The sequence below is a fragment of the Triturus cristatus genome, chromosome 7, assembly GCF_964204655.1.
Source record: "Triturus cristatus chromosome 7, aTriCri1.1, whole genome shotgun sequence".
NCBI lineage: Eukaryota > Metazoa > Chordata > Amphibia > Caudata > Salamandridae > Triturus > Triturus cristatus.
The window spans coordinates 187,805,512-187,832,658 of record NC_140590.1 but is presented as its reverse complement, the minus strand read 5'-3'; the positions used below and the strand labels follow the sequence as shown (position 1 = coordinate 187,832,658).

The window sequence follows — 27,147 nt, the reverse complement described above, 5'->3', positions numbered from 1 at the left end:
ATGCACTGCTGATGACGTCACATATTACATCACTCATGACATGGTCAGTGACATCACTCATGACATCACTCATGACATCTCAAATGACATCACTGATGACATCATCCAGTGAATGTGTGTTTTTCTGAAAATTGCATATGTTTTATATATGTATATCTCAAGGTCGATGGAAGAATAAATGGGTATATAAGTGTCTAAATGGATGATTTGTTTTTGAAAAATTGATTGTATAACTGACTGATTAAGTGTATCTTAGTGAATACATGGCTTAGTGAGTAATGTTTAAATGTGTAAATATCTGTATCAGTCTCTCACTTTGTGTATAAGTGGCTGCATGGGTTGGTGAGTAGCTACATGATTGTCTATATAGGTTATTAGTTGTTTTTTTGAGTATCAGTATGAGTGTCTGAGTGTCTGTATGGTTCGGTGGGGGGTATTACGTAGTGCATAGGTGCATGAATGAGTGACTCACTGTTTGTATGTGTTGAAGACAGCATGTGTGCAGGACTGTATGGGTGGATGAGTGTGTGCATGGGTGTGTTAGTGAGTGATAGACTGTCTCAATAGTGTCTTTATGAGTAACTACATATGTGTTAAACTAGTATATGTGACTATTGGTGTATATAAGTGAGTATATGTGAGAGTGAGAGATTGAAAGAGTTCCTGTATGAATAAGTATGTGTTTCTATAAGTGATTGTTTAATAGACTAAGTATGTGTAAGTTTCTGTAGAAGTAAGTGTGGTGGTGTGTGTATAACTGTATATGCAAATAAATGTATGTTTGATTCTTTATTAGCATGAGTGACTATGTGTGTGAGTAACTCTATGGATGAGTGGCGTTGTGTAACAGGATGTATAGGTGTGTGAGTACATATGATGAGTGAGTACATGTATGAGTTTCTGTATAGGACTGTTGGTGAATCAGTGGATGTGTATGTGGATCTTAGAATTAATGAATAGGTTGTTGTAACTGGTATTGGTATGTCCATTGTTTTGAACATTGTAGTTTCTATTTTTGAATGTGTGTATCAAAGGTTATATTAGGGGAAGAGGAGGTTTGCCACTCTATCACAAGGATGATGTCATCAGTGATGTCATTAGTGATGTCATTTGAGATGTCATCAGTGATGTCATGAGTGATGTCACTGACCATGTCATATGTGACGTCATCAGCAGTGCATTGCGGGCGTGCGAGTTATAGTTAGCTGAACTAACTATAACGGGGGAATTTCAATGGTTTTGTACGAGTGAAAAGTCCAGCTAACTATAACGTTTTTTAAATGCTAATTTCTAACTATGCCTACAGAGATAGAACATGTGAAGAAAGAAGAAAAAACGCACAGCAAGAAAAAAAAGAAATGCAGAAAAAAGCAACAGAAGTCTTCAAAGACGAAGAAAAGTGCAGGAAGAAGGATAACGTGCAGAAAGAACAAACAGAAGAGCAGAAAGAAGGCTTGTTGCAAAATCATCCTGTACCCTCAACTTTTTCAGACGGATACTGGTGGTAACTGAGACTGACTAACCAGTCCTAGAGCCAGTGCTATGTTAAAAGACACTCAGAATACAGTGAAAACACCTACATACACTAGGGAACACTATGCGTTGGGGTCCCGCCGGTGATCAGCATGACCTCCTCTGTAAGCCCCTAGTATATAATAGGGCAGGGGATTAAAACTACCTCTTAAAACGCACCACAGGGTGTGTTTGCACACGTCACCTCAGGCCCCGTCCCCTCACTTCCCCACTGTGTAAACATGCCCTGTGGCCGTTTTAAGTTGGGAGATTAAGTCCCCTTGAATCCTGAGGGTCCCTAGGGTCCAACTAGACCACTAGGTACCTCCAGTAAGCGCCACAGAGCTGCGTTGCAGAGAGATGTAAAAAGGGGCACGGCCTAGACCACCCCTCTGCAACGCAGCGGGGTGGTGCTTACTGGAAGCACCTGGTGGGCAAGTTGGCCCCCAGGCTCCCTCAGGATTGAAGGGGAATTATTTCCCCAACTTAAAACGCGCCACAGGGCTTGTTTGCACACGTTAACTCAGGCCCCGTCCCCTCCCTTCACCACTGTGTAAACACACCCTGTGGCCGTTTTTAGTTGGGAGATTAAGTTCATTTGAATCCTGAGGGTCCCTAGCGTCCAACTAGCCCACTAGGTACCTCCAGTATGCGCCACAGAGCTGCGTTGCAGAGAGGTGTAAAAAGTGGCACGGCCTGGACCACCTCTCTGCAACGCAGCTCTGTGGCGCTTACTGGAAGCACCTGGTGGGCTAGTTAGCCCCCAGGGGCACTCAGGATTGAAGGGGAATTATTTCCCCAACTTAAAACGCACCACAGGGCTTGTTTGCACACGTTAACTCAGGCCCCGTCCTCTCCCTTCACTACTGTGTAAACACGCCCTGTAGCCGTTTTTAGTTGGGAGATTAAGTTCATTTGAATCCTGAGGATCCCTAGGGTCCAACTAGCCCACTAGGTACCTCCAGTATGTGCCACAGAGCTGCGTTGCAGAGAGGTGTAAAAAGTGGCACGGCCTGGACCACCTCTCTGCAACGCAGCTCAGTGGCGCTTACTGGAAGCACCTGGTGGGCTAGTTTGCCCCCAGGGGCCCTCAGGATTGAAGGGGAATTATTTCCCCAACTTAAAATGCGCGATAGGGTGTGTTTACACACGTCACCTCAGGCCCCGTCCCCTTCCTTCCCCACTGTGTAAACATGCCCTGTGGCCATTTTTTAAGTTGGGTGATTAAGTCCCCTTGAATCCTGAGGATCCCTAGGGGCAAAATAGCCCACTAGGTACGTCCAGTAAGCGCCATTGCAGAGAGGTGTAAAAAGGGGCACGGCCTGCACCACCTCTCTGCCACGCAGAGCAGTGGCACTTACTGGAAGCACCTGGTGGGCTAGTTGGCCCCCAGGGTCCCTCAGGATTGAAAGGGAATTATTTCCCCAACTTAAAACGCGCCACAGGGCGTGTTTGCACACGTCACCTCAGGCCCCGTCCCCTCCCTTCACCACTGTGTAAACCCGCCCTGTGGCCGTTCTAAGTTGAGAGATTAAGTCCCCTTGAATCCTAAGGGTCCCTAGGGTCAAACTAGCCCACTAGGTACCTTCAGTAAGCACCACAGAGCTGTGTTGCTTAGAGGTGTAAAAAGGGGCATGGCCTCAGAACACCTGTCTGCAACGCAGCACCCTGGCGCACACTGGAGATACCTGTTGGGCTAGTTGGCCCTCAGGGACCCTCAGCATTGAAGGGGAATTAATTCCCCAACTTACAACTGGCCAGGGTGCGCGTTTGCAGAGTGCTGCAAGGAGGGGGCGTGGCCTCCAGCGCGATGCCGGTCTTTTATTTATTTTATTTTTTTAAGAAGGAGGGCTGTGTGGCCCCCCTTCTTTTTCTAATTTACTGGCCCTGGGGACCCCATCCCCCCGGGCCTGCACCCTAATTTTTTTTGTTGAAAAAAATAAATTTGGCCCTCCCAAGGCCTTAATCGGCCCCGGGGACCCCAATCCCCGGGCCATGGCCCTTTTTTTATTTAAATTCTTTAGGAGGGGGCTGCGTTGCCCCTCTCCACAGGCCACTTATGGCTCCGGGGACCCCAACCTCCGGGGCCGGCCTTTGTTTTTTATTATTTTAAAAATATATATATTTATAGAAACACCTAGGACATGCTGGACAAACCGTATGTACCTATCACCATGACGATTTGCGTGATATTCATTAAAAGGCGACTAGGCATAGAATGAATCCACATGGAATGCATTTACACCGCTAGTGAAGCTCTGACGTGTCTGACGCCCTACCGTGCCTAATCCCGGCGCCCCCGCCGGTGGGTACTCTCCAAGTAGACACCCTTGTCGTTTATTTATACAGAGATGGGTAGCTATTGACGGGCACATTTAATATACACGCACACCAAGCCATTCAAAGGGGATTCGACAAAAATTCGACCAAACTATGCAAGAAACCCCCCTCACGGTTAATAAAAAACACATCCACCGCCGGATGTGTAATACTTTTTATTTTACTCTCTGGAAAGGAGACGAACCTCACTTGAGAGTCACAGCGTGCTCCTGGCTGAGGCCAATGGTGTGTTACACCCACCATTGCCCGGCGATTGCCTCACACCTCTGTGTTGTTTTCCACCAGCTAGTGCATATGCTATGACACTCTCTAGCCCATGTGCACTGTAACACCACCCCGTGAATATGTCATGCCACACTTGCCTTCGCACGGGTTATATTGCCCCATCTAACGTGCCTTCCTCGATGTGTATGTTATAACGCACAGCGCTATGCCATACATATTACAATCTGGGATCCATATCTTTGTCACAGTGCATATGCAACGTTACACTCCCCAGCACATATTTTATATTACAACTTTAGAGACTAGTTATGTTACACAACACTGCCCTGTGCATATTACACTCCAAGGCGCATATCGCATAGCACGCACTAGTGCCTGTGCTATCTCGCGCTCTCCAATGAATCTGTCATTGCGCACAATGTATTGCATATTATATTTCACGCCCTTCCTGAATAAAAGTGAGATTATGCTGCATACTTGTTCATATTTTAAGTAGTTCGCACAGACACAGATTTTAAAAACAATAAAGTTCCTAATACCCACCTTCTCTGAACAGTTAGCTTGCTGCCCCATCCACCTCCTCCCTATCCTCTGTTGTCTGAATCCATGGACTAGCCTCCTCCCTCCTGCCATGCATGGTCTGATGTGCTGCCACTGCCCTCCATTTAGCATGATGTACCAGTTCACTCCTCCTGCCCGCCATTGCCCAATTCTGTGGCCCATCATTGACCTCCTGCTTAGCCTCTGTGCTTAGCTTGCTGCCACTATTCTCCTTCCCCCTGCCCTCCGATGTCTTTGTGCATGCCCCTGCTCCATCCTTTTTGCCCACTATGTTCCATGGACCTGCCATTCCTATCTACTCTGAGTGTTCTGTTGAGCTGCCACTCCCCTCCCACCTGCCTAGCATTGTCAGATAACTGTAACCTGTCCCTGCCACCTCCACCCTGCCTGTCCACATGCCATGCCCCTATCCCCTTCCTCCTGTCCTCCATGGTCTATTTTACTGCCACACCCTTCTGCCCTCCCTGATCTGTTGTGCTGCAACTGCTCCTCCTCCCTGCCCTGCGCGGTCTGTTGTGAGGCCCCTTCCCCCGAACTCTCTTGTCTGTGCCCAGGTCCAGACCCTCCCTTCTATCCTCCATGGTCCTTTGTGCATGCCCCTGCACCCTCCTTCTTGCCCATCATAGCCATTGTGCTGCCACTAACCCTCCCGCTTGCCATGCATGGTCTTCTGTGCTGTCATGGCCCCTCCCACCTTCCCTGTGTGGTCAGCTAGCTGCCCCTGACCCCCTCCCACCTTCCCTCCATGGTCTGTGTGTATGCCACCATAGTCTCATTGTTGCTCTCCATGGTGTATCTTGTTTCTAGTCCCCATCCTGCCTGACCTCCATGGTCATCTTGCTGCTCCTGCCCTGCCACCTTGCCCCCAGCCCTCTGTTTCCATGTGCAGACCCCCTATTCCCTCCCTCCTGGCTTGTCTATACCATTGTAATGCCCCTGATCTGTCCCTCCTGCCCTTTATGGTCTGTTATGCTGTAGCTTTCTCTCCTGTCTGTCCATTATGGTCAGCTAGCTACCATTGCCTCTTTCCCATCTGTTCTCTGTTGTCCATGTGCATGGTCCTGTCCCCTCCCTATTGCTTTCTATGGATTGTTGTGCTGCACTCCCGTCCCGCATGCGCTGTGTGGTGTATTGTGTTGCTGCAAACCCTGATGCCTGCCCTGTAGGGTCAGTTTGGTGCACCTCTCCATGTCCCTCCTGTCCTCAATTCCTCCTGCCTACCATGATTCAATGTACCATACTTGCGAACATTTGAACTTGGTAAGAGGGAGATTTTGAAAAAAAACTGGGGTATTGATTTTCCCCTTTGAGTTACATTGAAAAAGAGGAGATTGTAGACAGGAGACAGATCAAATAAAGCCCATTTGAGCTTAAAAACCTTGGACGTTTCCTGGCTGAAACGGGTCTGTTGGCATGTATGGTTGTACTACCACTGCCTCTTCCTTCTGCCCACAATGGTCTATTATATTGCCACAGCCTCTCTTGCCAGTCCTGTATCGTTGGTTTGTTGCCCTTGCCCCCCTTTCCACTGCCCTCCATAGTCTGTTGTGCTGCCACTGCCCTTCCTGCCTGCCCAGTGTGGTCAAATTGTTGCCTCTGCACTCTCCTACCTGCCTTCAATTTTCAGAGTCCGTGCCCCTGGCCTCTGCCTCTCAACAGTATCCCAATGAACAACTAGATTGCTAATATTCTATATTTATTACAAAAGTGTGGAACGCCTGACGTCATCTTGATGTAATCAAAACTGTAATACCTAGAGTATTTCCTTTAGAAATTACATATATGAGAGGGTCTTATTTGCATCAAAATTATGGTTAGTGCTCTAAAAAACTAAAATGAGGACATATTTTCTGAGTTTTCAAATAGCGACAAAGAACTTTAAAATTATTTCTAATCTTTATGTTTTTTTATCCAGTTGACCACTTGATTAAATGTTGCACCTTGGCGAGAGGATGTGGTGTTACTTCCAGAGCTGCAGACTTTGCTACTGGGGAACCAGGTTGGAGTTTCTGCTTCAGCTCAACATTCTGTGATTGTGGTCAAATCACTTAATCTCCCCATGTCTACAACCAAAATGAATTTGATCTTGTGTGATGTAACCAATGCTCATGTAAAGCATCCCAATACCTGACAAGTCTGCACTATATAAAACTGCAAATACACAAAAAATAAGTGTTTTGCACACTTCTGTCATTGGGCTACATGTGGGCTACATCTGGGTGATATTTGTGCTGCATTTAGGCTCTTTTGTGTCTGGTGGCCATCTTGGGAGATTTATTTGTTATGAAGTTTCCTAATTTCCTCATTTACTGCTCCTCAGTAGGAAATGCTTTCCGTTTTTTACTTTGATTCCATCAAGAAGGTATTCAGATATGTCACACATTTGCCATAAATTCTGAATGTTAGCACTCTAGTTGCTCATTAGATCACTGTAGTAAAGCTACTGCTCACCACGGAAGTCTGCTGCTGGTATTAAAATGGCATGTTTCAGTCTGCATATCAGAATTTTTTAATGAAATAGAAGAGGATTTGAGAAGTCACTGAAAATGTGCCCTAATTAATAAATAAATAAAGGGGACGCGCAGCAGACTTCAGTGCCTGTAACGGAGCGTATCGGTGGGACAGGAGTCCCGGGAAGCGAGCTGTCACACCTGCCCTACTTTGTGCCGCTGGGGCACATACCCAAGGTTGCTCCATAACTCTGAGGGGACTGCATCTCCCAGACGCCCTGGCATTGCTGATGTACACCTGAGTGAGGAGGCGTGTTCATCGCGCTATAAAGCGCAGTCTCCCCCCCGCAGCGCGGGACGCGCAGCAGACTTCAGTGCCTGTAACGGAGCGTATCGGTGGGACAGGAGTCCCGGGAAGCGAGCTGTCACACCTGCCCTACTTTGTGCCGCTGGGGCACATACCCAAGGTTGCTCCATAACTCTGAGGGGACTGCATCTCCCAGACGTCCTGGCGCTGCTGATGTACACCTGAGGGAGGAGGCGTGTTCATCACGCTATAAAGCGCAGCCTCCACCCCGCAGCGCGGGATGCGCAGCAGACTTCAGTGCCTGTAACGGAGCGTATTGGTGGGACAGGAGTCCCGGGACGCGAGCTGTCACACCTGCCCTACTTTGTGCCGCTGGGGCACATACCCAAGTTTGCTCGATAACTCTGAGGGGACTGCATCTCCCAGACGCCCTGGCGCTGCTGATGTACACCTGAGGGAGGAGGCGTGTACATCGGACTGGAAAGCGCAGCCTCCCCCCGCAGTGCGGGACGCGCAGCAGACTTCAGTGCCTGTAACGGAGCATATCGGTGAGACAGGATCCCCGGGAAGCGAGCTGTCACACCTGCCCTACTTTGTGCCGCTGGGGCACATACCCAAGGTTGCTCCATAAATCTGAGGGGACTGCATCTCCCAAACACCCTGGCGCTGCTGATGTACACCTGAGGGAGGAGGCGTGTTCATCACGCTATAAAGCGCAGCCTCCCCCCGCAGCGCCCGGGCAAAGCCCGGGCCAAGGGCTGGCCCGTCCTGCGCCCGTCGGTGCCAGGAAGAGGCTGGGCTGGGCCACCCCCCTTGGCAATATTCTCCGGAGCCCTATCAGTGGACTGAACATTATTAAGCAGGTCTGTACTGTAGAGTAAGCAGGCCTGAAAAGTTTTGGTAGCACCTGTCACTTGTTTTGGTCCATTGCCTGAAGTGAACGGTTAAATTATTTTAACGTGGGATAACCCAAACTTGTTTACCATTTATTATTGTTGGAATTATATATGTTAGGTAGTTATTGTCAGTCATTTTCTTTGTTTTAGCAGCATTTTGTTTTGTTTTTGTTAGTTTTTGCATTATTAAATTGTGACCAATTATGGGGAAACATACTATTAAAGCACTCTGCCACCCCTCCCCTCAGCTAGTCCCACCCCCACTACCGCAAACTGCAATTGATAAAATGCTTCAGAGAGCAATTGGGGTAGTGGCTACTGAAATCGAAAACTCAGAGCGTAGATTATCCCTTTCGCCAGTGTTACATTCAATCTCCACCCCCTCTTCACATTCAGAGGTAATAAGTGTTCTTTCCCCTGATCAAGAAAGGCTAGAAGCTAGTCTCCCTCTAGGAACGGAGGCACGTACCCCCACAAATATATTGGTAGGGAAAAGGGGCCCGCCAAGAGGGGCAAAACAATCTACGATCATTAAGCCACGTACCAGAAAGGGCAAAACTGGTCAAAAAAGGAAAATCATTGAGGGGGAGTCTGTTAGATCTTCGGTTATCACACAAGATATGGACTCCTTCAGCGAAATAGAAGCAACTGGGGAAGATCTAAATCCGAATTGGCTGCCAACATTTCTTGAAACACTCTATACACAGATTAGAGTAATTGTTAAAGAAGAACTGGCCGATCTTCATGCCCTGGTAAAACAACTTAGCTCATCCCATGTCAATGTTAAGGAATCCCCAGCTACTATAGTAGTAGGCGATCCACTTGTTATCTCAGACATCCAGGCCGAGCATGGCCCTAGGAGTATTAATGTGGGCCCGATTGAAAAGGACGAAGGTAAAACTAATAAACAAATAAAGCTGTAAAGTCTGTGGGTCATCAACTGGAGTGGAGACGGACTGGGGGAAACGGGGGCAGTGGGAACTAGTCTAAGAACAAGGTCCAATTCGGGAACACCAATTACCAGAGACCTGCCAAGATCAGAGCGACCGACCCTGGACCTCCTGTCAGCTTCTACTCCTTATGTAGTGATTTTGTCTGGTGTCCCAACTTTAAGCCCAGGTGCAAGGGAATCCCAAGTAGAGTTAAAAAACAAGTGCCTACATGTTTTTGCTGGGAGAGGGAAAGCAGTTAATCCTGCTGATGTACTACTGACCCGCAGGGTAGGTTGGGTGGGAAATAGGCCCAAAGATAACGAAGGGGATTGCATAGTAGTAAACTGTCGACAGCCATATATTAAAGATTTCCTTTTGCATCCCAGTTTAACCAATCAGGTATATAGAGGGCAAATTAGATGTTTACCTCTCACTTATTTTTACCAATCAAGGAATGAGTATAGGGAGAGGGTTGAACCTAATTCTGATCCACAGGAATGGCATTTGGTGCGCCGTGCCTGTGGACCGAGATTTCCTTATTACGCCCACCACCAGTTTAGTTTACCTTTGTATAATAGATTTGGTTCTCTGGACGTAAATGATTGACATGGGGTGGGCAAAAAGGTTAAGCTTAATGCAGCCCTTGAGTTGGGCTCCCAATGCATTAACAATCCCCAGCAGCATATGGCGTCTCCCCCTACTCGAATGCAAGTCCACCCTTCCACTGCCACTATTCAAAACTGTAATATTCCAGGCAATAAGAAAGAGGTTGTGATAGAAGTGTCAAATGAAACCTTGAACCCTGACAGTACTAAATTAACCGTAAATAACCCAAATAATTGTGACCTGGAGGTACTAGATATAGAGGGTCCCACTAACTTAGATTGCCCCCACGTTTCTACTATAGAGGCTAACCTGGTCATTAAGATTCTTTCATGGAATATCGCAGGCATTAAAAACAAATTAAATTGTCCCGATTGGGAGCATTTGATAAATTCTTGCGATATATGTTTGTTACAGGAAACCTGGGCCATTGAAGAATTTACACAAAAAGGTTTTGCATCCTTTCATATACCTGCCATCTCTAAAGGTGCAGGAAGACCCTCTGGAGGAGTTACAATCTTGATAAAGTGTTATGTGGGATGTAAAATTGCAAGTGTAGAGAGAATAGTTGATATCCTAATTCTGAAGATAGTCTTTTATAATGGTTATAAAATTAAAATTGTAAATGTGTACTCTAGGCCTGTAATAAACGGGAAAGAGTCTACAACCATTGATCAGTTGGCCTCCGCTTTGGAGGGAGCTAGAACAGATGGGTTGATTATAGTAGGTGGGGATTTAAATTGTAAATTTGAGCCACTGAAGGACATTGATGACACTGGAGGTCTGGAAGAAGATAGGGTTTGGGCAATCCCAGAAATAAATTCATCACTAGTAAAGGCTTGGACCCTATTGGCCCTTCAAATTAAAGCGTTAACCCTTAAACACTCTTTACGAGCGTGTAATGGACGAATTAACTCAGCAACTGCTGGTAATAATACATTTAACCGACCTGGTCATGAATCAACACTGGACTATGTCCTAGTGGAATCTAGGGGGTGGCCATTGATCACAGACTTTTCTATTCTTTCTAGACAGGATAGTGACCATGACGCCCTGATTACTACATTGAAGCTCACTGTGGGAACATTAGATGTAGATCCAGACCAGCCGTCTAGGGACAAACTCTTCCTGTCTAGTAACAGGAGGAAAGTTAAATGGGTAAGAATGGAGACCAGTTTAGGTAAACTAGCTGAGTTATATGAGAGCCTCATTCCAGACTTAATGAGCCTGTCTGACCTGATGAGTAACGGGACAGCCTTGAAAGATCTTGGAAGGGTGGGATACATAATCGACTCCATTTCCGTTAATTTGAAAGACGTTTTTAACTTACCTAGCGGAAAGGGAGCCAAGAAGCAAAAAAAATCGCCCTGGTTTAACAAAAATTGTAAGCTTGCAAAAAACGGTTTAATTACAGCGATAAAGAAGAAATGCCCGACTACAATTAAAAGTGCCAGAGCTGAATACAAAAATAATGTCATCTCAGCCAAGGTTTTGTGGGGTATTGAGCAATGGGACCAGCTAAAAAGGGCGCTAAAAACCAAGGATATAAGAACCTTTTGGAATTTAGTAGCTACATGTAGCAGAGATGGACGGACTCCCCTTGATATTAATATTGCTGCTGAAAGCTGGGTCGAGCACTATAAAACCTTATATTCCTCTGCACCAATTGAAGAACATTCAAAGGAATTAATAAAAATCCCACCCACTGAGATAAGCCTGGAAAACCCCGAAATCTCTCTAAAGGAAGTCAAGGAAGCTTTAAACAAACTTAATATGGATAAAGCGGCAGGCCTCAACTGTGTCCCAGGAGACCTGTATAAGAAGGAACCAAAAATTTGGGTTCCCTTCTTATGGACTTTGTTCAATGCAGTTCTTAGTGAACTACCAATACCCGCATCCTGGCTTGGAGCGGAAGTCATTCCTGTTTTCAACAAGGGCTGTCCGTTCCAACCAATAAATTATAGACCTATCAGTCTTATTGATATTTCTCAGAAAGTCTTTGCCAGGATAATATTGGATCGTGGTCAAGCTTGGATAGACGATGAACAAATCCTGTCCCACCTGCAGGCGGGATTTAGATCCAAAACGTCCACATTAGACCAGATATTCAGGCTCCGGCTCATCCACCAGAAACTGGTGGCTGTGGATGGGGGGAGCCCCTATCTGGTATTTGTGGACCTACGGAGTGCCTTTGATTTGGTCCCTAGAACTACTCTATGGAAGGTAATGGCGGAACTTGGACTTCCCCCATACCTTCTTGAGATAATTAGGCGCCTGCATTTGGGCAATTTTGCGAGAATAAGATATGGTAACAACAGGAACCTTACTACTCCAATCCCAGTAAATTGGGGAGTAAGGCAGGGGTGCGTTTTGGCACCTACACTATTCTGCATATACATCAATGGTCTGGTTGAGGCCCTGTCCATTGGCAAGAACATCGATGCCCCAAAAACTGTAAATGGGATAGTGCCGGCATTGATGTTTGCAGATGACACTTTACTGCTTTCTAAATCACCGATGGGTTTACAAAGAATACTGGATGTTTTTTCCAAATTTTGTGATGATAGGGGCTTGGAAATTAACATCCAGAAAACAAAGTATATGGCTCTCAACCCTCGTAAAACTACATTCCCTGGACCAAAGTTAAATGGGCTTCCACTTGAGAGGGTAAATGAGTTTGTGTATCTCGGGGTTACCCTCAACCAAAATATGACTTGGGGTCCACAAATCATAAAAGCAAACTTAAAGCTTGCTCAGACGTCGGGGGGTTTAGCTAAATTTTTTAGAAATAACCATCATAAACCCCTGAGTCCTGCCCTGGAGTTATACAAAACTCAAGTGAGAAGCGCAACTTTATACGGCGCTGAGCTATGGGGCCATTCAAACTGTAATTCAATTAAAGTCACTGAAAAAAAATTCCTGAGGCAACTAGTTTGCCTTCCTTCCAGTACTCCTCTAGGTCCACTCCGTATGGATCTAGGAGTTAGATCCATATCTGAGGAAATAGGAATTAGGCCACTTTTATTTTGTCGCAGGCTCTGGGTAACTCCCGAGCTTTTTATGTTTAAAAAGGAATTGATTGAGGTAATGAACCACATTGGGACCAAAAGGGATTCTTGGTTATCGTTCATTCAAACTACATTAATTTCACTGGGATTTAGTGAGCTCTGGGAGAATCCCAGTACGGCTTGTTTAACTATTAGCCGTAAAGCTTTGATAGGGAGATATTGGGATGCACATACTGCTGGGTTATTCCGGAATGTAAATGGGGCACTAAAGTCTTCTTTGTCCAGATTTTTGGACATTAAATCCACTTACTATCTGGAACCTGCACTTGATCTCATATATCCAACACTGGCAAGAAAACTTTACGTACAATTCCGCCATGACTGTTTACCTCTCCATGCTTTTACAAACAAATGGGTACCGGGACGGGATTTAGGTTGTCCAGTGTGCCATGCCAAGGAAGAGTCGGAGCTCCATGTGCTCTTCTTTTGTAAAGGATATGGCAAAATTAGGAAATATGAGTTGATCAACCTGTGTAGGAATTTGGGGTTGCGAAATTACAGGGCGGTCTACAGGATTTTAAAATCTAACACGGATATGCACATTGTCTATGCAGTCTCCAGATTTCTATTACAGATGTGGTGGAAAAGGACTAGGTTTGTTAAGCTAATTGGATCTTAATGTATTTTAACTGATTCACTGGATATTATATATTTTACGTTGTAAATATTGTACTTTAAAATCTTTTTAACCTCTTCAATGCCCATGACGAGCTGGTCTCATCATGGGCCGTGGTTGCGCTGTGCCCATGACGAGACCAGCTCGTCATAAACCCCGCCCGCTAATGCAACGGCCGGCACAGGGCGGGGAAAGGGGCGGGCACTGAAGGGGTTAATGATATTTTGTTATTATTGTTGCCTCTTTTATGGCAAAATTTGCCGAAATAAAGATTTGATTGACAGACTGACTGCCCTAATTTTTCTTTCTTCAGCACTAATCATAATTTCTATGGCAAAATGAACCCCCTCATTGTGTTCCTTTTTAAATTAAATGTTTTAAGTGTTACCAGTTTATTCCAATCAAGATGGCTTCAGGTGTGCCATACTTTTGTCATAAGTAAGACAGTAAGCGCTCTGGTTGTTCTTTTTTTTTTTTTTTTTTTAATTTTCAAAAACCTTTATTGACTGGAAGGAGTAATACAGGACAAATCGCCCATCAGCCTCGCTGCAACGAGAGGGCACGACGCTCCAGATGGGCAGACAAGGTATCTCTTACACGGCCATTTAGCCGACATCCCGGAGGACCGGCGGGTTCTCAATAACCCACTACATATTAGAAACCCCTTCATGATCGCAGCTGCTGCTAGGGGCTGCACTAGCCCCCAGCCCAAGTAACCACATACTGTTAAGAGGTAGAAACATAAAATTACCCAGCAGAGCCTGTAAACCTGCGGGTGTCCCCGGAGATTCCAGTTTTATCACTAACCCTCCCCACCCGCCGCACGCCTACTGTTCACCCCCGGCACTCTTCAATTTAAGCACGCATCCCCAGTCCCACTGTCTGGACGCGACCAGCAGAAGCACCATCCCGCATTCAGTCTACAGATATCCTTGTGTTCCACACTCTTCCTCCGAAAGCTGCCCAATTGAGCGTCCCAGTCAGACCAGAAATGCACCTGTCTGCATTCTCCGCATGCAGGCATCCTCCCTAACGCACGTTACAGGGTTCCTCACAATTGTGCACCCTCAGAGTTCTGGTCATGTCCCGTGACCCCCTCGACTAAAGTGTGCAAAATGGGTTCCCCACTCTGTGTCTCCCCTTGACCAGCCGTTTCAGTGACCCCAGGGGTCAAAAACGTTCTATACAACCCCGAGAAGTTCTTGGGACGACTCTTCGGCGTAAACAGTTCGCTGTATGTCTCCGCCTGTGTGCAGCAATACAGCATATCGCTGGCCCACGGTTTCTTAGTGGGAAGTGGCCCCCTCATCCAGCATGTCATCACCACTCTTCTAGCTATTAGCAGCGCTAAATCTGTCAGGCGTCGCAGAGCCAGCGGGAGAGGCCTGGAGTACCCCAGCAGTGCCAAGGATGGGTTGGGCATAATCTCTGTTCCCAGCATCTGGCTCAGTTCCCGGAACACCTCCGCCCATAACTTAGCGATTCCCGGGCAGTACCAGGCCATATGCATGAAGTCCGACACGGGGAAGTGACAACGCTCACACTCCGCTGTTTGGCGAAGCCCGTACCTATGTAACCTCTCCGGGGTATAATAAACACGCTGCAAGTACTTAAAGTGCACCAACCTGTGTCGGCCATTGAGCGACACCTTCTTGGTGCTAGTGCAGCAATACTTCCACATCTCGTCTGTAATCTCCGTTTGGAGGTCCGTCTGCCAGGCCTGTCTCGCTGCAGTGCATTGGAGCGCCGTGTGCTGGTCTCCAATTCTTTTAAGGGTCGTAACCAGTTTGGATGGCGCCGCCGTTTTAATGACATAAGTGAGTTCCGGGAGTTCGGGTGGCTCCGCCATGCCCGGCCCCAGAAGGACTGAGAGAGCGCTACGGACCCTATGGAACTGAAAGCGCTGTAGAAGCGTGGAGGCAGGGTGCGCCTCTCCGATCTGTTCCCATGTCTTGGCTACCCCATCAATAAACAGATCCTCCATCCTAGCAATGCCCAACGTGTCCAGCGCCCGCAGCACTCCCCCCTCACGCAGCAGGGGGAGCCAAACCGCCCACCCCACCGGCATCAGCGGGGAATACAGTTGGGCACAGTCCCGCGCTCTCATCAACGCCTGCCAAGTATGATTCGTGGCTTTGAGGGAGTCCAATCTTCCCACGCTGCATTCCACCGGTAGGAAGACAGTCGCCGGCAAGGGGAGCGGATCTGCAAACAGTCGCTCCAGTATCACGTGTGGGACATCAGGGTTGGCGTGTATCCACGTATGCAGGTGCGCCGCCTGCGCTAGCCTGTAATATCTTTCCAAGTCCGGGGCCCCCAGCCCCCCATCTCGTACGGTAGCGTTAACACCTTCCACCGGACCCTAGGCTGCTTACCACCCCAGGCCAGCGTAATTAGTGTTTGGGTCAACTGCTTGAAAAAGGCCTTGGACAGCACAATGGGGATGTTATTGAACAGAAACAAGAATCTCGGCAAAACCACCATTTTCATGATGGCTATTCTGCCCAGCAATGACAGGGGTAGCCGATTCCACGTCTCCACGTCCTCGACCAGCTTGGTGTATGCCACTCCGTAGTTTTCCCTAAGGAGAATCTCCAGATCCCTGTGGAGACGTATCCCTAAGTACCGAACCGAATCCGTCGTCCACTACAGTGGGTATTCCATCGGAAACGGCAAAGTGACCGGCGTCAGCGGGAAGGCCAACGACTTATTCCAGTTCACTTTAAGGCCAGACAAGGCCCCAAACCGGACCACCTCTCGCAGAAAAGAGGATAAATTCTCCTCCGGCTCCCTGACGTATAGCAACGTATTGTCTGCATATGTTGAAATACCAATCTTATAGGTGGGAAAATTAATGCCCTCGTATCTATGGTATTCGCGAATCGCGCACGCCAAGGGTTCCGCCACTAGGGCATATAGGAGGGGGGAAAGGGGGCACCCCTGCCTGGTTCCCCTGCCGACGTCGAAGGCGTCCGTAACCTTATCTCCTATTCGCAACCTGGCAGTAGGACGATAATACAATGCACCGAGCATCTGCAGAAAGGGCTCTCCCAGTCCGACCTTCCGTAGCACCCGCACCATAAAAGGCCACTCCACCAAATCAAACGCCTTTTCCATGTCCAGGAAAAGGGCCAAGGCTTTGTGATCTGGGCGCACATGCTGCATGGTGCCCAATACTGTTCAGATATTATATGTGAGATTTCTGCCCGCGATAAAACCCGCTTGCTCCGGCGCCACGAGTTCCGGCACCAGCAACGCCAAGCGTGTAGCCAGCACCTTGGCGTACAACTTGGTGTCCACGTTGATCAGTGAGAGCGGTCTGTACGAACCACATAAATTAGGGGGTCTCCCAGGTTTCAAGATAGTAACTAGCAGAGCTTCCCTCATAGTATCCGGCATACTACCTTCCTGGCAAATGTCATCGAACAGTGTAATCAGGTGCGGGAGGAGCTGATCCTTGAAGGCCTGATAAAAGGCCACCATCAGCCCGTCAGCTCCGGGGGCACTACCCGATCTCATTCCCTCCAACGCCTCCAGAATCTCATCCTGTTGTATAGGCAGCATCAAAAATTCCCTCTGAGAATTGGACAAGAAGGGCATTTTGAGATAACTGAGGTAGTCATCTATTTCCTCTTCCATCTGAGAGGACTTGGATGTGTAAAGCCCGGCATAGAAATCTCTAAATTCGGCGACAATCTCCTCCTCCCCGGTGATCACCGTGCCTGTGGAGGTGACCAGCTTGTCAATGACCAGTGGCCTCCTGCTATTACGCAGTATCCTCGCCAGCAAAGAGCCTGGCTGTTCCCCCTCCCCATATGTACAGGCCGTCGCATACTTGCCCATATGCTGAACTTCCCTGTCTGCTTCACTGTTGTATTCAGAGACTAACTCTCGAATCCTAGCTTCAACATCGGAGTCAGCAGACATGCGGTGTTGCTCTTCTAACTGCGCCAGCTGCGTTTCTATAGTCATCAGCCTCTGTCGTACGGACTTAAGAACACTGGAGTGCTTGGCCATAGCCATGCCGCGGATATATGCTTTGAACGAGTCCCACACCGTTTGTAAACTCTGAACGGAGCCCAGATTGTTATCGAAGAAGGTATCTATGTCTTCCGCCAACTCGCCCCTAAAGGCCTCGTCTAGTAATGAGTATGGCGGCAGCCGCCATGTGAACGGGGGGATACGTTTGACCGAAGTATCCAATATCAGAAGGAGTGGGGAGTGGTCCGAAAGCGTACGTGGGAGGACCACGCATTTCTTGATCACTGCAACCAGCGACTGTGATGCCAACCAGTAATCAATTCTAGTGTGCACATCATGGCATGCAGAGTAGTGCGTATATCCCCCTTTCCCAGGGTGTCCGTGCCGCCAGATATCCACCAAAAAGACATCTAGTCAGTTCCGCTAGCATGAGTAAGGCAGCAGGCACCGGGCGACGCAGCGGCTCCGAGGAGCGACCCATGGATGGGTTAAATGTGAAATTAAAGTCGCCCCCCACACCATTCTAGCGTGTGTGTAGTGCCTACAATGTGCAGCGAGCGCGGCATAGAACTCAGGATTGTCATAGTTAGGGCCATAGACATTAACAACCACCAGGTCATGCCCCCTCCCAACACATCTAGCAATGAGGTAACGCCCTTCTGGATCCGCCTCCAGCACCGTCAGTTTCAGATTGGATCGCGGGTTTACCCACGTGACCACACCTCTGGAGTGTGTAGTGAAGCCTGCCGCTGCGCTGTTACCTGCCAAGCCCCTTGTAGAGAGCATCTTACTCGCGAGGGGGAGATGTGTTTCTTGTATGAGGGCCAGATCGATGTGGTGCCTACGGAAATAATTCAGCACTTTTCGCAGTTTACGGAAGTCATTCAGCCTCCTAACATTCCACGTCAACGCTCTCAGAGTCCCAGTACTACTGTCACCATTCACAACACTAGGGTCTGACATCACTACGGTAACACACCATGGAATCCACAAGGATAGAGCCTATGCGAAGCTCCGCCCACCGGTACACACCTGGCAACCCAGTCAAGACATATTGAAATAGAACAGAAGACATGCCACTCAGTGTGTCGTGCGCCCCCTCTATCCCCCACCCGAATCCCTCCCCTATGATCACTTCCCCCCACCCACAGCCGACCTCCCCCAACCTGGCCAGACAGGTCCCGAACCCTTCCCCCCGCCCCTTGAACAACAAACACACCCCTTGAACATTCCCCAAACCGGCCCTCGTAGGGACCATGCAAGTCAGCAGCGCTAGGGCTGAGGTTACTGGGCACAAATCAAGCACAACCTGTCAACAACTCAGGGTAATGACATGCCCCCGCAATCCCACCCCCGTGTAGTCATACTGCCCGAGCTGCTATCCTTCCTCCTTCCTTAGTTCCCGGGGGAGTCCCCAACCTCCCCACCAGGATCTACGCCTCACATCTAGCAGAGCATGTGTGAAGGCCCCCGGGGGCCTGAGCAACGAACCCACGCCCACCCATGCAGTCCCAGTTGCAGGCAAGATAAGCAAAATGTCAATAACACACCCGGGGAGGGCCCCCCAGCCCCAGAGGCCCGGGGCAATCCAATCAGCAGCAAGCTAGACCCAATACTCAGACCCCCACAAGAGCTACTCAACTAGGACCACAAAGGGTATGCGTGTACCAAGTATCGGATAGATCTCACCCAGGAACAGCTGCGTAGTCCTCATGCATGTCCGTGCCATCCGCAGTCGGCCCCGCAGCTCCAAATGCCACGGCCTCCATCCAAGCAGTGAGCATCCCACTCCCAACAGGCGCGCCCAGACGGCATGGTCGTATGCCAAACCGTGCCCCCAACAATCTCCTAGTCCTGCTCCTCCAAAACGCGAGGTCTCCTCAAGAGTGTCATTTTGGCCCCGTGGACTGCTCTTCCGCTCCCTGGACCATTCCTTCAAGGATTTCTGCAGTTCCCTCGGGTCGGTGAAGAAACGCGAGTGGCCCTGCTTGTTGATCCGGAGTTTCGCCGGGTAGAGCATTGCGTAATCCAGCCCGAGGTCGCGAAGTTGCTGTTTGTACGGCGCTAAATGCCGTCGTTCTTCTTGCACTTTCGCCGTGAAGTCAGGGTAAATGGAGATGTCCATGCCCTCATAGTGCAACTTGCCTTTGTCTCTGGCCACCCGCAGGGCTGCGTCCCTGTCCCTGTAATTCAGCAGTTTTGCTATTATTGGTCTCGCTGGTGCGCCCGGTTTTGGGTGAGGCCCCAGCGAACGGTGGGCTCTTTCAACTACAAACATGGGAGAGAACACATCCTCTCCCAGCAGGATACGTAGGAGTTTCTCCACAAAGAGTTCCATCCTCCCGGTAGGCGTCGACTCCGCCACCCCAGTAATGCGGATGTTCGATCTCCTCGAGCGGGCCTCCAAGTCCTCCAACTTGTCCTGGATGACCTGCAGCAATCTGCTGAATTGTTTGCGATCCGCATCCCACACTGTTTGCGCTTCCTCCACTTGCGCAACTCTCTTCTCAGCTGTATCCAGTCGCTCCGCATTCTTGTCCACCCGTTCTGACATGCGGTCCATGCGGTATGTGAGAGCGTCCAGCTTAGCGTTGATCGCCGTCAGACTCCCCTGCAGGCCCTTTTCCATCGCCGTCAGCATTTCCCTGATGTCCGCGCACATAGCGCTCTCTGGGGTAGCACCACCGGCAGACGCCTCCGGCCCCGCAACGGTAGGTCCCTTCACCCTGCGCGGATCGAAGGATATTTTAGGCTGTGTCTTGTCGCCCTTACCCATGGCTATGGCCTGCGTCCGCAGCTCCACGAGGCCAGTCCCACCAAGGCAGTGTCAAGCTCCAATCTGTAGGGCCCCCGGAGCGCCGTAATCACGATAGGGCGTAAGGGCACCACCGCCCTGCCCCTTCAAGGCTAGGGAGCTGAATCTCCCTCAGGAGTCAGGACCGCAAGATCCCAGGACCCCCAGCACCTGGCTGCACTCCGGTCTACGGCCCGCCACAAAGCACTCCGTCAGCGGAAATCAGCAGCGTCCAAACTCGCCCCCACCGCCTGCAAGCCGCAGCTCCTCCATCGGTCCGGGCAGGGGTCAGTTCCCAGGCGGTGCAATCTGTGCACTCCAGGGTGTCCGCAGGGCGCGCCCCCACTCAGCTCCGGGGTCAATCCTCCGCCGCTCCCCGTGGGCCCTCAACAAGAGGCTATCTCAGCTGGCCTCAGGAAGCCCACCGCAGGGCACCAGGTTAAGGGGTGCGCCGCCAGTACCGCCACGCAGGCGCCGGGAGCCTCACTTCAGCGTCGGGCCCCGGGGGCACCAAACCACATCCGCCAGTGTCTCAGAGAAGGGGCAAAGTTAGGGACCACTCCTTCATGAAGCCCCCCATTTTGGGAAACTTATTTGTTATGATGTTTCCTAATTTCCTCATTTACTACAGTCTCCTCAGTAGGAAATACTTTCAGTTTTTTACTTTGATTCCATCAAGAAGGCATTCAGATATGTCACAAATTTGTCATAAATTCAGAATGTTAGCACTCTAGTTGCTTATTAGATCACTGTAGTAAAGCTACTGCTCGCCAGGGAAGTCTGCTGCTGGTATTGAAAGTGCATGTTTCAGTCTGCATGTCAGAATTTTTTAATGAAATAGAAGACGATTTGAGAAGTCACTCAAAATGTGCCCTAATTTTTCTTTCTGCAGCAATAATTGTACTTTCTATGGCAAAATGAACCCCCTCATTTTGTTCCTTTTTAAATTAAATGTTTTAAGAATTACCACTTTATTCTAACCAAGATGGCTTCAGGTGTGCCATACGTTTGTCATAAGTAGGACTGTTAGCGCTCTAGTTATTCTTTAGTACACTCTGGGAAGCTGCAGTAGAACACAAAGGAATCAACTGACAGTCTCTGCCCTTGTTGGATGTACATGTTTTACTGAGAATGTCAGACTTCATTCTCACATGACTGAGAAAGATAATGTGAATTTACAGAAAATATGCTCTCAGTTAGCTTTCCAAACCTCTGTGGGAAAAGCATGAGAAAATAGTTTTCTCTCAAACATGATTCATGATATCACAGCAGAAGGCTTTTTCACATGGTAAAATCACCTTAGAACACACCACAATTCCTAAAATGAGCATGGTACCATCAACAAATGATTTATAATGTAACTAAAGTCTTAAAACCTTCTATAAACTGCAATGCTTTTTAATGAGGTGCTATCATGTATATTGGTCCCAAGATGGCTGCCAACACTCCTTGGATGAAGTGCTGACAGCCAATCAGATCTCACGATGAGATGTGTGGTTAGGCTCTGCCCAGATATATATGTGATTTTACTTTTGATTTTCTCAGGAACTACTGAACGGATTTACACCATTTAAGCAAAAGGCACACGCCTGACCTGAGGCCTACCTCTTTGCCAAATTTCAAGTAATTCTGTTCAGCCGTTCGGGCTGTACCTTCGACTAAAGGTCCTATGGGAAAATGCATGGGGAAAACGCGTTTTGGGACCCCCCTTTTTTCTCAGCCCCCGCTTGACGAATCACCCCGAGACTTTCAGGGTAGGAGCTGAGTGGAGCGCCCCATTAGTTTTGAAAATTTCACGAAGATAAGTCAACCGGTGCCAAAGTTATTCAAAATAGAATTTTCAGATTTCCTATGGGAACTCGGTCCCAACTATAACTATCTACTGGCGACCGCCAGTAGATAGTTATAGTTAGGACCTATTTTCCATAGGAAATCCGCAACATTCTATTGGGAATATCTTTGGCACCGATTGACGAATCTTCGCAAAAGTTTCCAAACTTTTGGCCAGCTCTGCTCCGCTCCTACCCTGATTCGTCAAGCGGGGGCCGAGAAAAAAGGGGGGTCCCAAAACGCATTTTCCCCACGCAATTTCCCATAGGATCTGTTGTCGTAGCTACAGCCCGATCCGCTGAACGGAATGACACCAAATTTGGCAAAGAGGTAGTCCTCAGTTCAGACTCGTGCCTTTTGCATAAATGGTGTGAATCTGTTCAGTAGGTCCTGAGAAAATTAAGGTAAAACATTTAGTGATATCTATGGCCGCGGAGGATCCGCGGATCCTCCACGCACCCTCCCCGAACCCTCCCGAGCACGAGCTGAATGCTAATTGGCTGGCAACTCTCTGAATCAGGAAGTGTTGGCAGCCATCTTGTGCCTCGGTAGAACCGAGGCACAAGAAAGCACAAAAACAAAGACGCAAAACGCAACAAGGGGGCAGGGTAGACACACCCTTACCCCCTAGGTCTGCTCAGGGGGTCCCAAAAAAATTATTTATTATCTTTTAAAAATCGCGGGATGCGCTTAGGGTCTGCGCATCCCGCTAACGAAAAAAAACGAAGCGCAGCCTTCCGCGCTTCGTTTAGATTTAGCCCCCGGGGGGGCCAAGTCCCGGGGGCAATATGGTTTTATAATGGGGGGCCCAGAGGGGCGCCCCGGGGTTCACCACCCCCCGGGGCTTATGTTAATGTATGCGGGGGGGCTCATGGCCCCCCCGCAGCCCCGGGGACCGCCAGCCCCCGGGGCTTTTTAAAACAAAAAAAAAAAACCTGTGTGGGGGGCTCGAGCCCCCCCACATGCCCCGGGGACCGCCACCTCCCCGGGGCACTGAATATGTAAAATAGGGGGTCCGTTACGGAACCCCAAGCCCCGGGGACCACCACCCCCCGGGGCTTTAACTTAAGTGGGGGGGCCGCGCAGCCGCCCCCCCGGAGCCAATGATGGCCCTGGGGACCGCCACCCCCCAGGGCCTGCTCCTGCAGTGTCCCGGGGTGCCCACCCCGGGACACTGCTGTTTGCTATGGCAGGGTGGGAGCCTCGAGGCTCCCGCCCTACCATACCAAACTGCTTTAGTATTTTGAAGAGAGAGCAGGAAACCTGCTCTCTCTTCCAAATACCAAAGACGATTGCTTTTCCACACGGGGAGCAGCATGTTAGCTGCTCCCCATGTGGAAAAGCAATGCCAGCTCCCGCAGGACGCGGGGAGCTGGCGGGGCCGTGGGGGGAATGGGGACCCCCCCACGGCCCCCAACGAAGGTCAGGCCCCGGGGGATGGGGTCCCCGGGGCCATAAGTGGCCCGGGAGGGGGGCCATGCGGCCCCCCTCCCCAATTTAGTTTTTTTTTTAAAATGGCCCCAGGGGATCGGGTCCCCGGGGCCATAGGTGGCACAGGATGGGGGCTATGCAGCCCCCCTCCATAAAATAAATATTTTTTTTAAAAAGGGCCATGCAAGTCAAGTCAAGTCAAAAAGCTTTATTTCGATAAAAGAATTATCATAAAAGCATGTACATACAAACATATAAAAGCAAACAGACAATTCAACAAGGGAGCGATATTTACAAGAAGTCAAAATATTTATGAAAATACTCTCCACCTTGGTAGCTTCATGACAAGTTATATAAATTCATAAAAATGTTAAAATCGTTTAAAAAGGTTAAAAAAAAGGGGATAAAAGTGCTATAAACAGGAATCATCTACTGGAGCTAGTCAATTTACTTCTAATGATCCAAGACCAGCTCAAAAATTTGGCCACTGCACAAACTAACATCAGTCTTGTGTCAGATTGTAAAATGCGCAAAGCAACACGGTAGTTTGTAGTGCCCAGGAGGCGACAGGCAGGGCCTAGCCATTTCCTTCTTGGATTACTGTGCGCTGGGCATTCAAACATAATATGGGCAATGCTTTCGACCTTCTCCACGCAAATCAGACAAGTATCGGGTGTCTGGTGGGGAGGCTTCCATTTGCTAGTGAACTCTCGGGTTGGAAGAATCTCTAGTCTGAACTGGAGATACAAAGATCTATCCCTTGGTTTTTGTACAAACTCGAGATAAGGTTCAAAGCAGATGGACTGCTTGTGGATGTAGAAAGCTTCAGTCAGCCTGCCAACATTAGGATTACTAAGGTCCTCATTTTCAATCCTGGCCCAATATGCTCTTTTAAGGTCCACCTTACTCACGGGGACACTATGTTCCCAGGCATCATTTAGATCTAGTTGCTTTAGGGATTTTTTGATGTTGCGAAGCCAGCTTATTTTATGGGAGCCTGGAGTGTTCATAATTTCTCTCAGGCCCTCAGAATATTTTTCTAGCTCCGGAGTGCGCCAGAGGCGAGCCCAGAATAACAAAGGACGCAACCTAGCAATATCTTTGATGGAACGCCTACCCAGATCGCTAAAGAGCGGTTTCAGAGGGGTTCCCCTAGGCATTGAGAGTAGATCTCTCATAAATTTGTTCTCGGACAAGGTGATATCTTCAAGGTTGTCAAAACCCCATAATTCGGCACCGTATAGGGCTGTACCAACTGCTTTTGCCTGATAGATCTCTAATGCGGGAGCGATTGGCTTACTCCTAGAGGATCGATGTTCTTTGGCAATCACTCCCGTGGCTCGTTTAAAATTTAGTAGCATCTTGGTAATATGGGGTCTCCAGCTCAAGGTGTCGGAAACTCTAATTCCTAGATAGTCAAATAATTTGACATATTTGAGGGGCGTTCCGTCAGACATAATAGATACGCTGGGTGATTTATGTGATTTGAAGGAGAGGAGCTTGGTTTTTGATGTGTTAATAGCTAAACCTCTCAATGAACAGAACAAATGAAACCTATCCAAGAGCTTCTGAAGGCCCCTTGGTGTCTTCGATATCAAGAGGGTGTCGTCCGCAAAAAGAAGGGTGGGAACTTTTTCACCCGCCAGGGCAGGGGCGTCAGCTGGAACGTCTTGTAAAAATTTCACCACTCCATTCACAAACAGGGAGAAGAGGGTGGGCGCCAATACACAGCCCTGGCGGACGCCTCTTTTAACTGGGATCTTATCAGTTTTCTGTGCCTGAGTTCCCCACCGAACCCTTGCAAAGTTACCCTCGTGTAGATGGACCAAAAGGTCGAGAACAGGGGACGGCAAACCCATTTCCTGGAGGACAGACCAAAGACGGGCAAGGGGGACCAGGTCAAAAGCAGATCTTAGATCTATGAAGGCCAAATGGAGGCTGCCCCTACCAATCGAAACAACCTTCCAGTGTAGCAGGAGCAGCCTGAAGACCTGGTCGATCGTGCTCGTCCTTGGCCTGAACCCAGCCTGAAAGTGTGAAAGAACACTATGCTCAGTAGCCCATGATAATATACGTTCCAGCAGAACCCTGCCAACGACTTTCTGACCAACGTCGATAAGACTTATTGGTCGGTAGTTGGCAGGATCCTCCCTGGAGCCCTTCTTATATATTGGAACTACTTCCGCTCCTTTCCATGATTCAGGGATGGGTGAGCCCCTAAGAATGGCATTGAGTAAGATGGCAAAATAAACAGCCCACGATTTAGGATCGGAGCGGAACAAATCATCAGGCAGGCCGTCAGGACCTGGAGCTTTAGCTGGAACTAATCTATTGATGGCGGTCACAACTTCTGCCTCTGTGAACAGGTCATAGTTGGTCAGGATGGGATCTGTTGGAGCAATTTGAGGGAATGTACTCGGGGATGGGGTCCCCGGGGCAAATTATGGCCTGGGGCGGGGGGCCACGCGGCCCCTTCCTGTTTTAAAAAAAAAATAAAATCTAAATTGGGGGCAGGCCCTGGGGGATGGGGTCCCCAGGGCCAAAAAAAAAAGAAAATGAAGGGGGGCTGCACAGCTCCCCTTCTAAAAAACAGAGGGGGGAAAAAAAAGGATTGGGCCGGAGGCCACGCCCCCTCCTTTCACCACTCTGCAAACGCACCCCCTGGCGTGTTTGCAGAGGGGGAACGAATTGCCCTTCAATACTGGGGGCCCCTGGGGGCCAACTAGCCCACCAGGAACCTCCAGTATGCGCCAGGGGGCTGCGTTGGAGAGAGGTGTAATGAGGCTACGCCCCTTTTTACACATCTCTGCAACGCAGCTCCCTGGTGCTTACTGGAGGTACCTGGCGGGCTAGTTGGCTGCCAGGGGACCTCAGGATTCAAGGGGACTTAATCTCCCAACTTAAAACGTGCCACGGGGCGCGTTTGCACAGTGGTGAAGGGAGGGGGCGGGGCCTGAGGTGATACTGTGCAAACACGCCCTGTGGCGTGTTTTAAGTTGGGGAATTCATTCCTCTTTAATCCAGAGGTACCCTAGGGGACAAATAGCCCACCAGGTACCTCCACTAAGCGTCACGGAGCTGCGTTACAGAGTGTTGTAAAAAGGGGTGTGGCCACTGAAGACCTCTCTGCAAGGCAGCTCCCTGGCGCATACTGGAGGTACGTGGTGGGCTAGTTGGCCACCAGGGGACCTCAGGATTCAAGGGGACTTAATCCCCCAACTTAAAACACCCCACGGGGCGCGTTTGCACAGTGGTGAAGGTAGGGGGTGGGGCCTGAGGTGAGATCTGTGCAATCACGCACTGTGGCGCTTTTTAAGTTGGGGAATTAATTCCTCCTCAATCCTGTGGGTCCCTGGGGACCAACTAGCCCACCAGGTACCTTCAGTAAGCGCCACGGAGCTGTGTTGCAGAGTGTGGTCAAAAGGGGCGTGGCCTCTGAATACCTCTCTGCAATGCAGCTCCCTGGCGCATACTGGAGGTACCTGGGGGCTAGTTGGCCCCCAGGGGACCTCAGGATTGAAGAGGAATTAATTCCCCAACTTAAAATGCGCCACAGGGCGTGTTTGCACACGTCACCTCAGGCCACTCCCCCTTCCTTCAC

At 49.2% G+C, this 27,147-nt stretch overlaps 1 protein-coding gene across 6 annotated transcripts in view; it reads left to right on the top strand.

Annotated features, from left to right (window-relative positions):
* Positions 1-27,147, top strand: part of LOC146809182 (uncharacterized) — a 516,937-nt gene that overhangs the window by 392,677 nt on the left and 97,113 nt on the right. For 3 of the 6 annotated variants that reach the window (XM_085616000.1, XM_085616001.1, XM_085616002.1), the window contains exon 9: positions 6,554-6,637. The exons of the other annotated variants lie outside the window; for them this stretch is intronic. In XM_085616000.1, the coding sequence (XP_085472126.1) occupies positions 6,554-6,637 (84 nt within the window). The remainder of the gene's footprint in view (positions 1-6,553; positions 6,638-27,147) is intronic. 6 annotated transcript variants of the gene reach the window in all.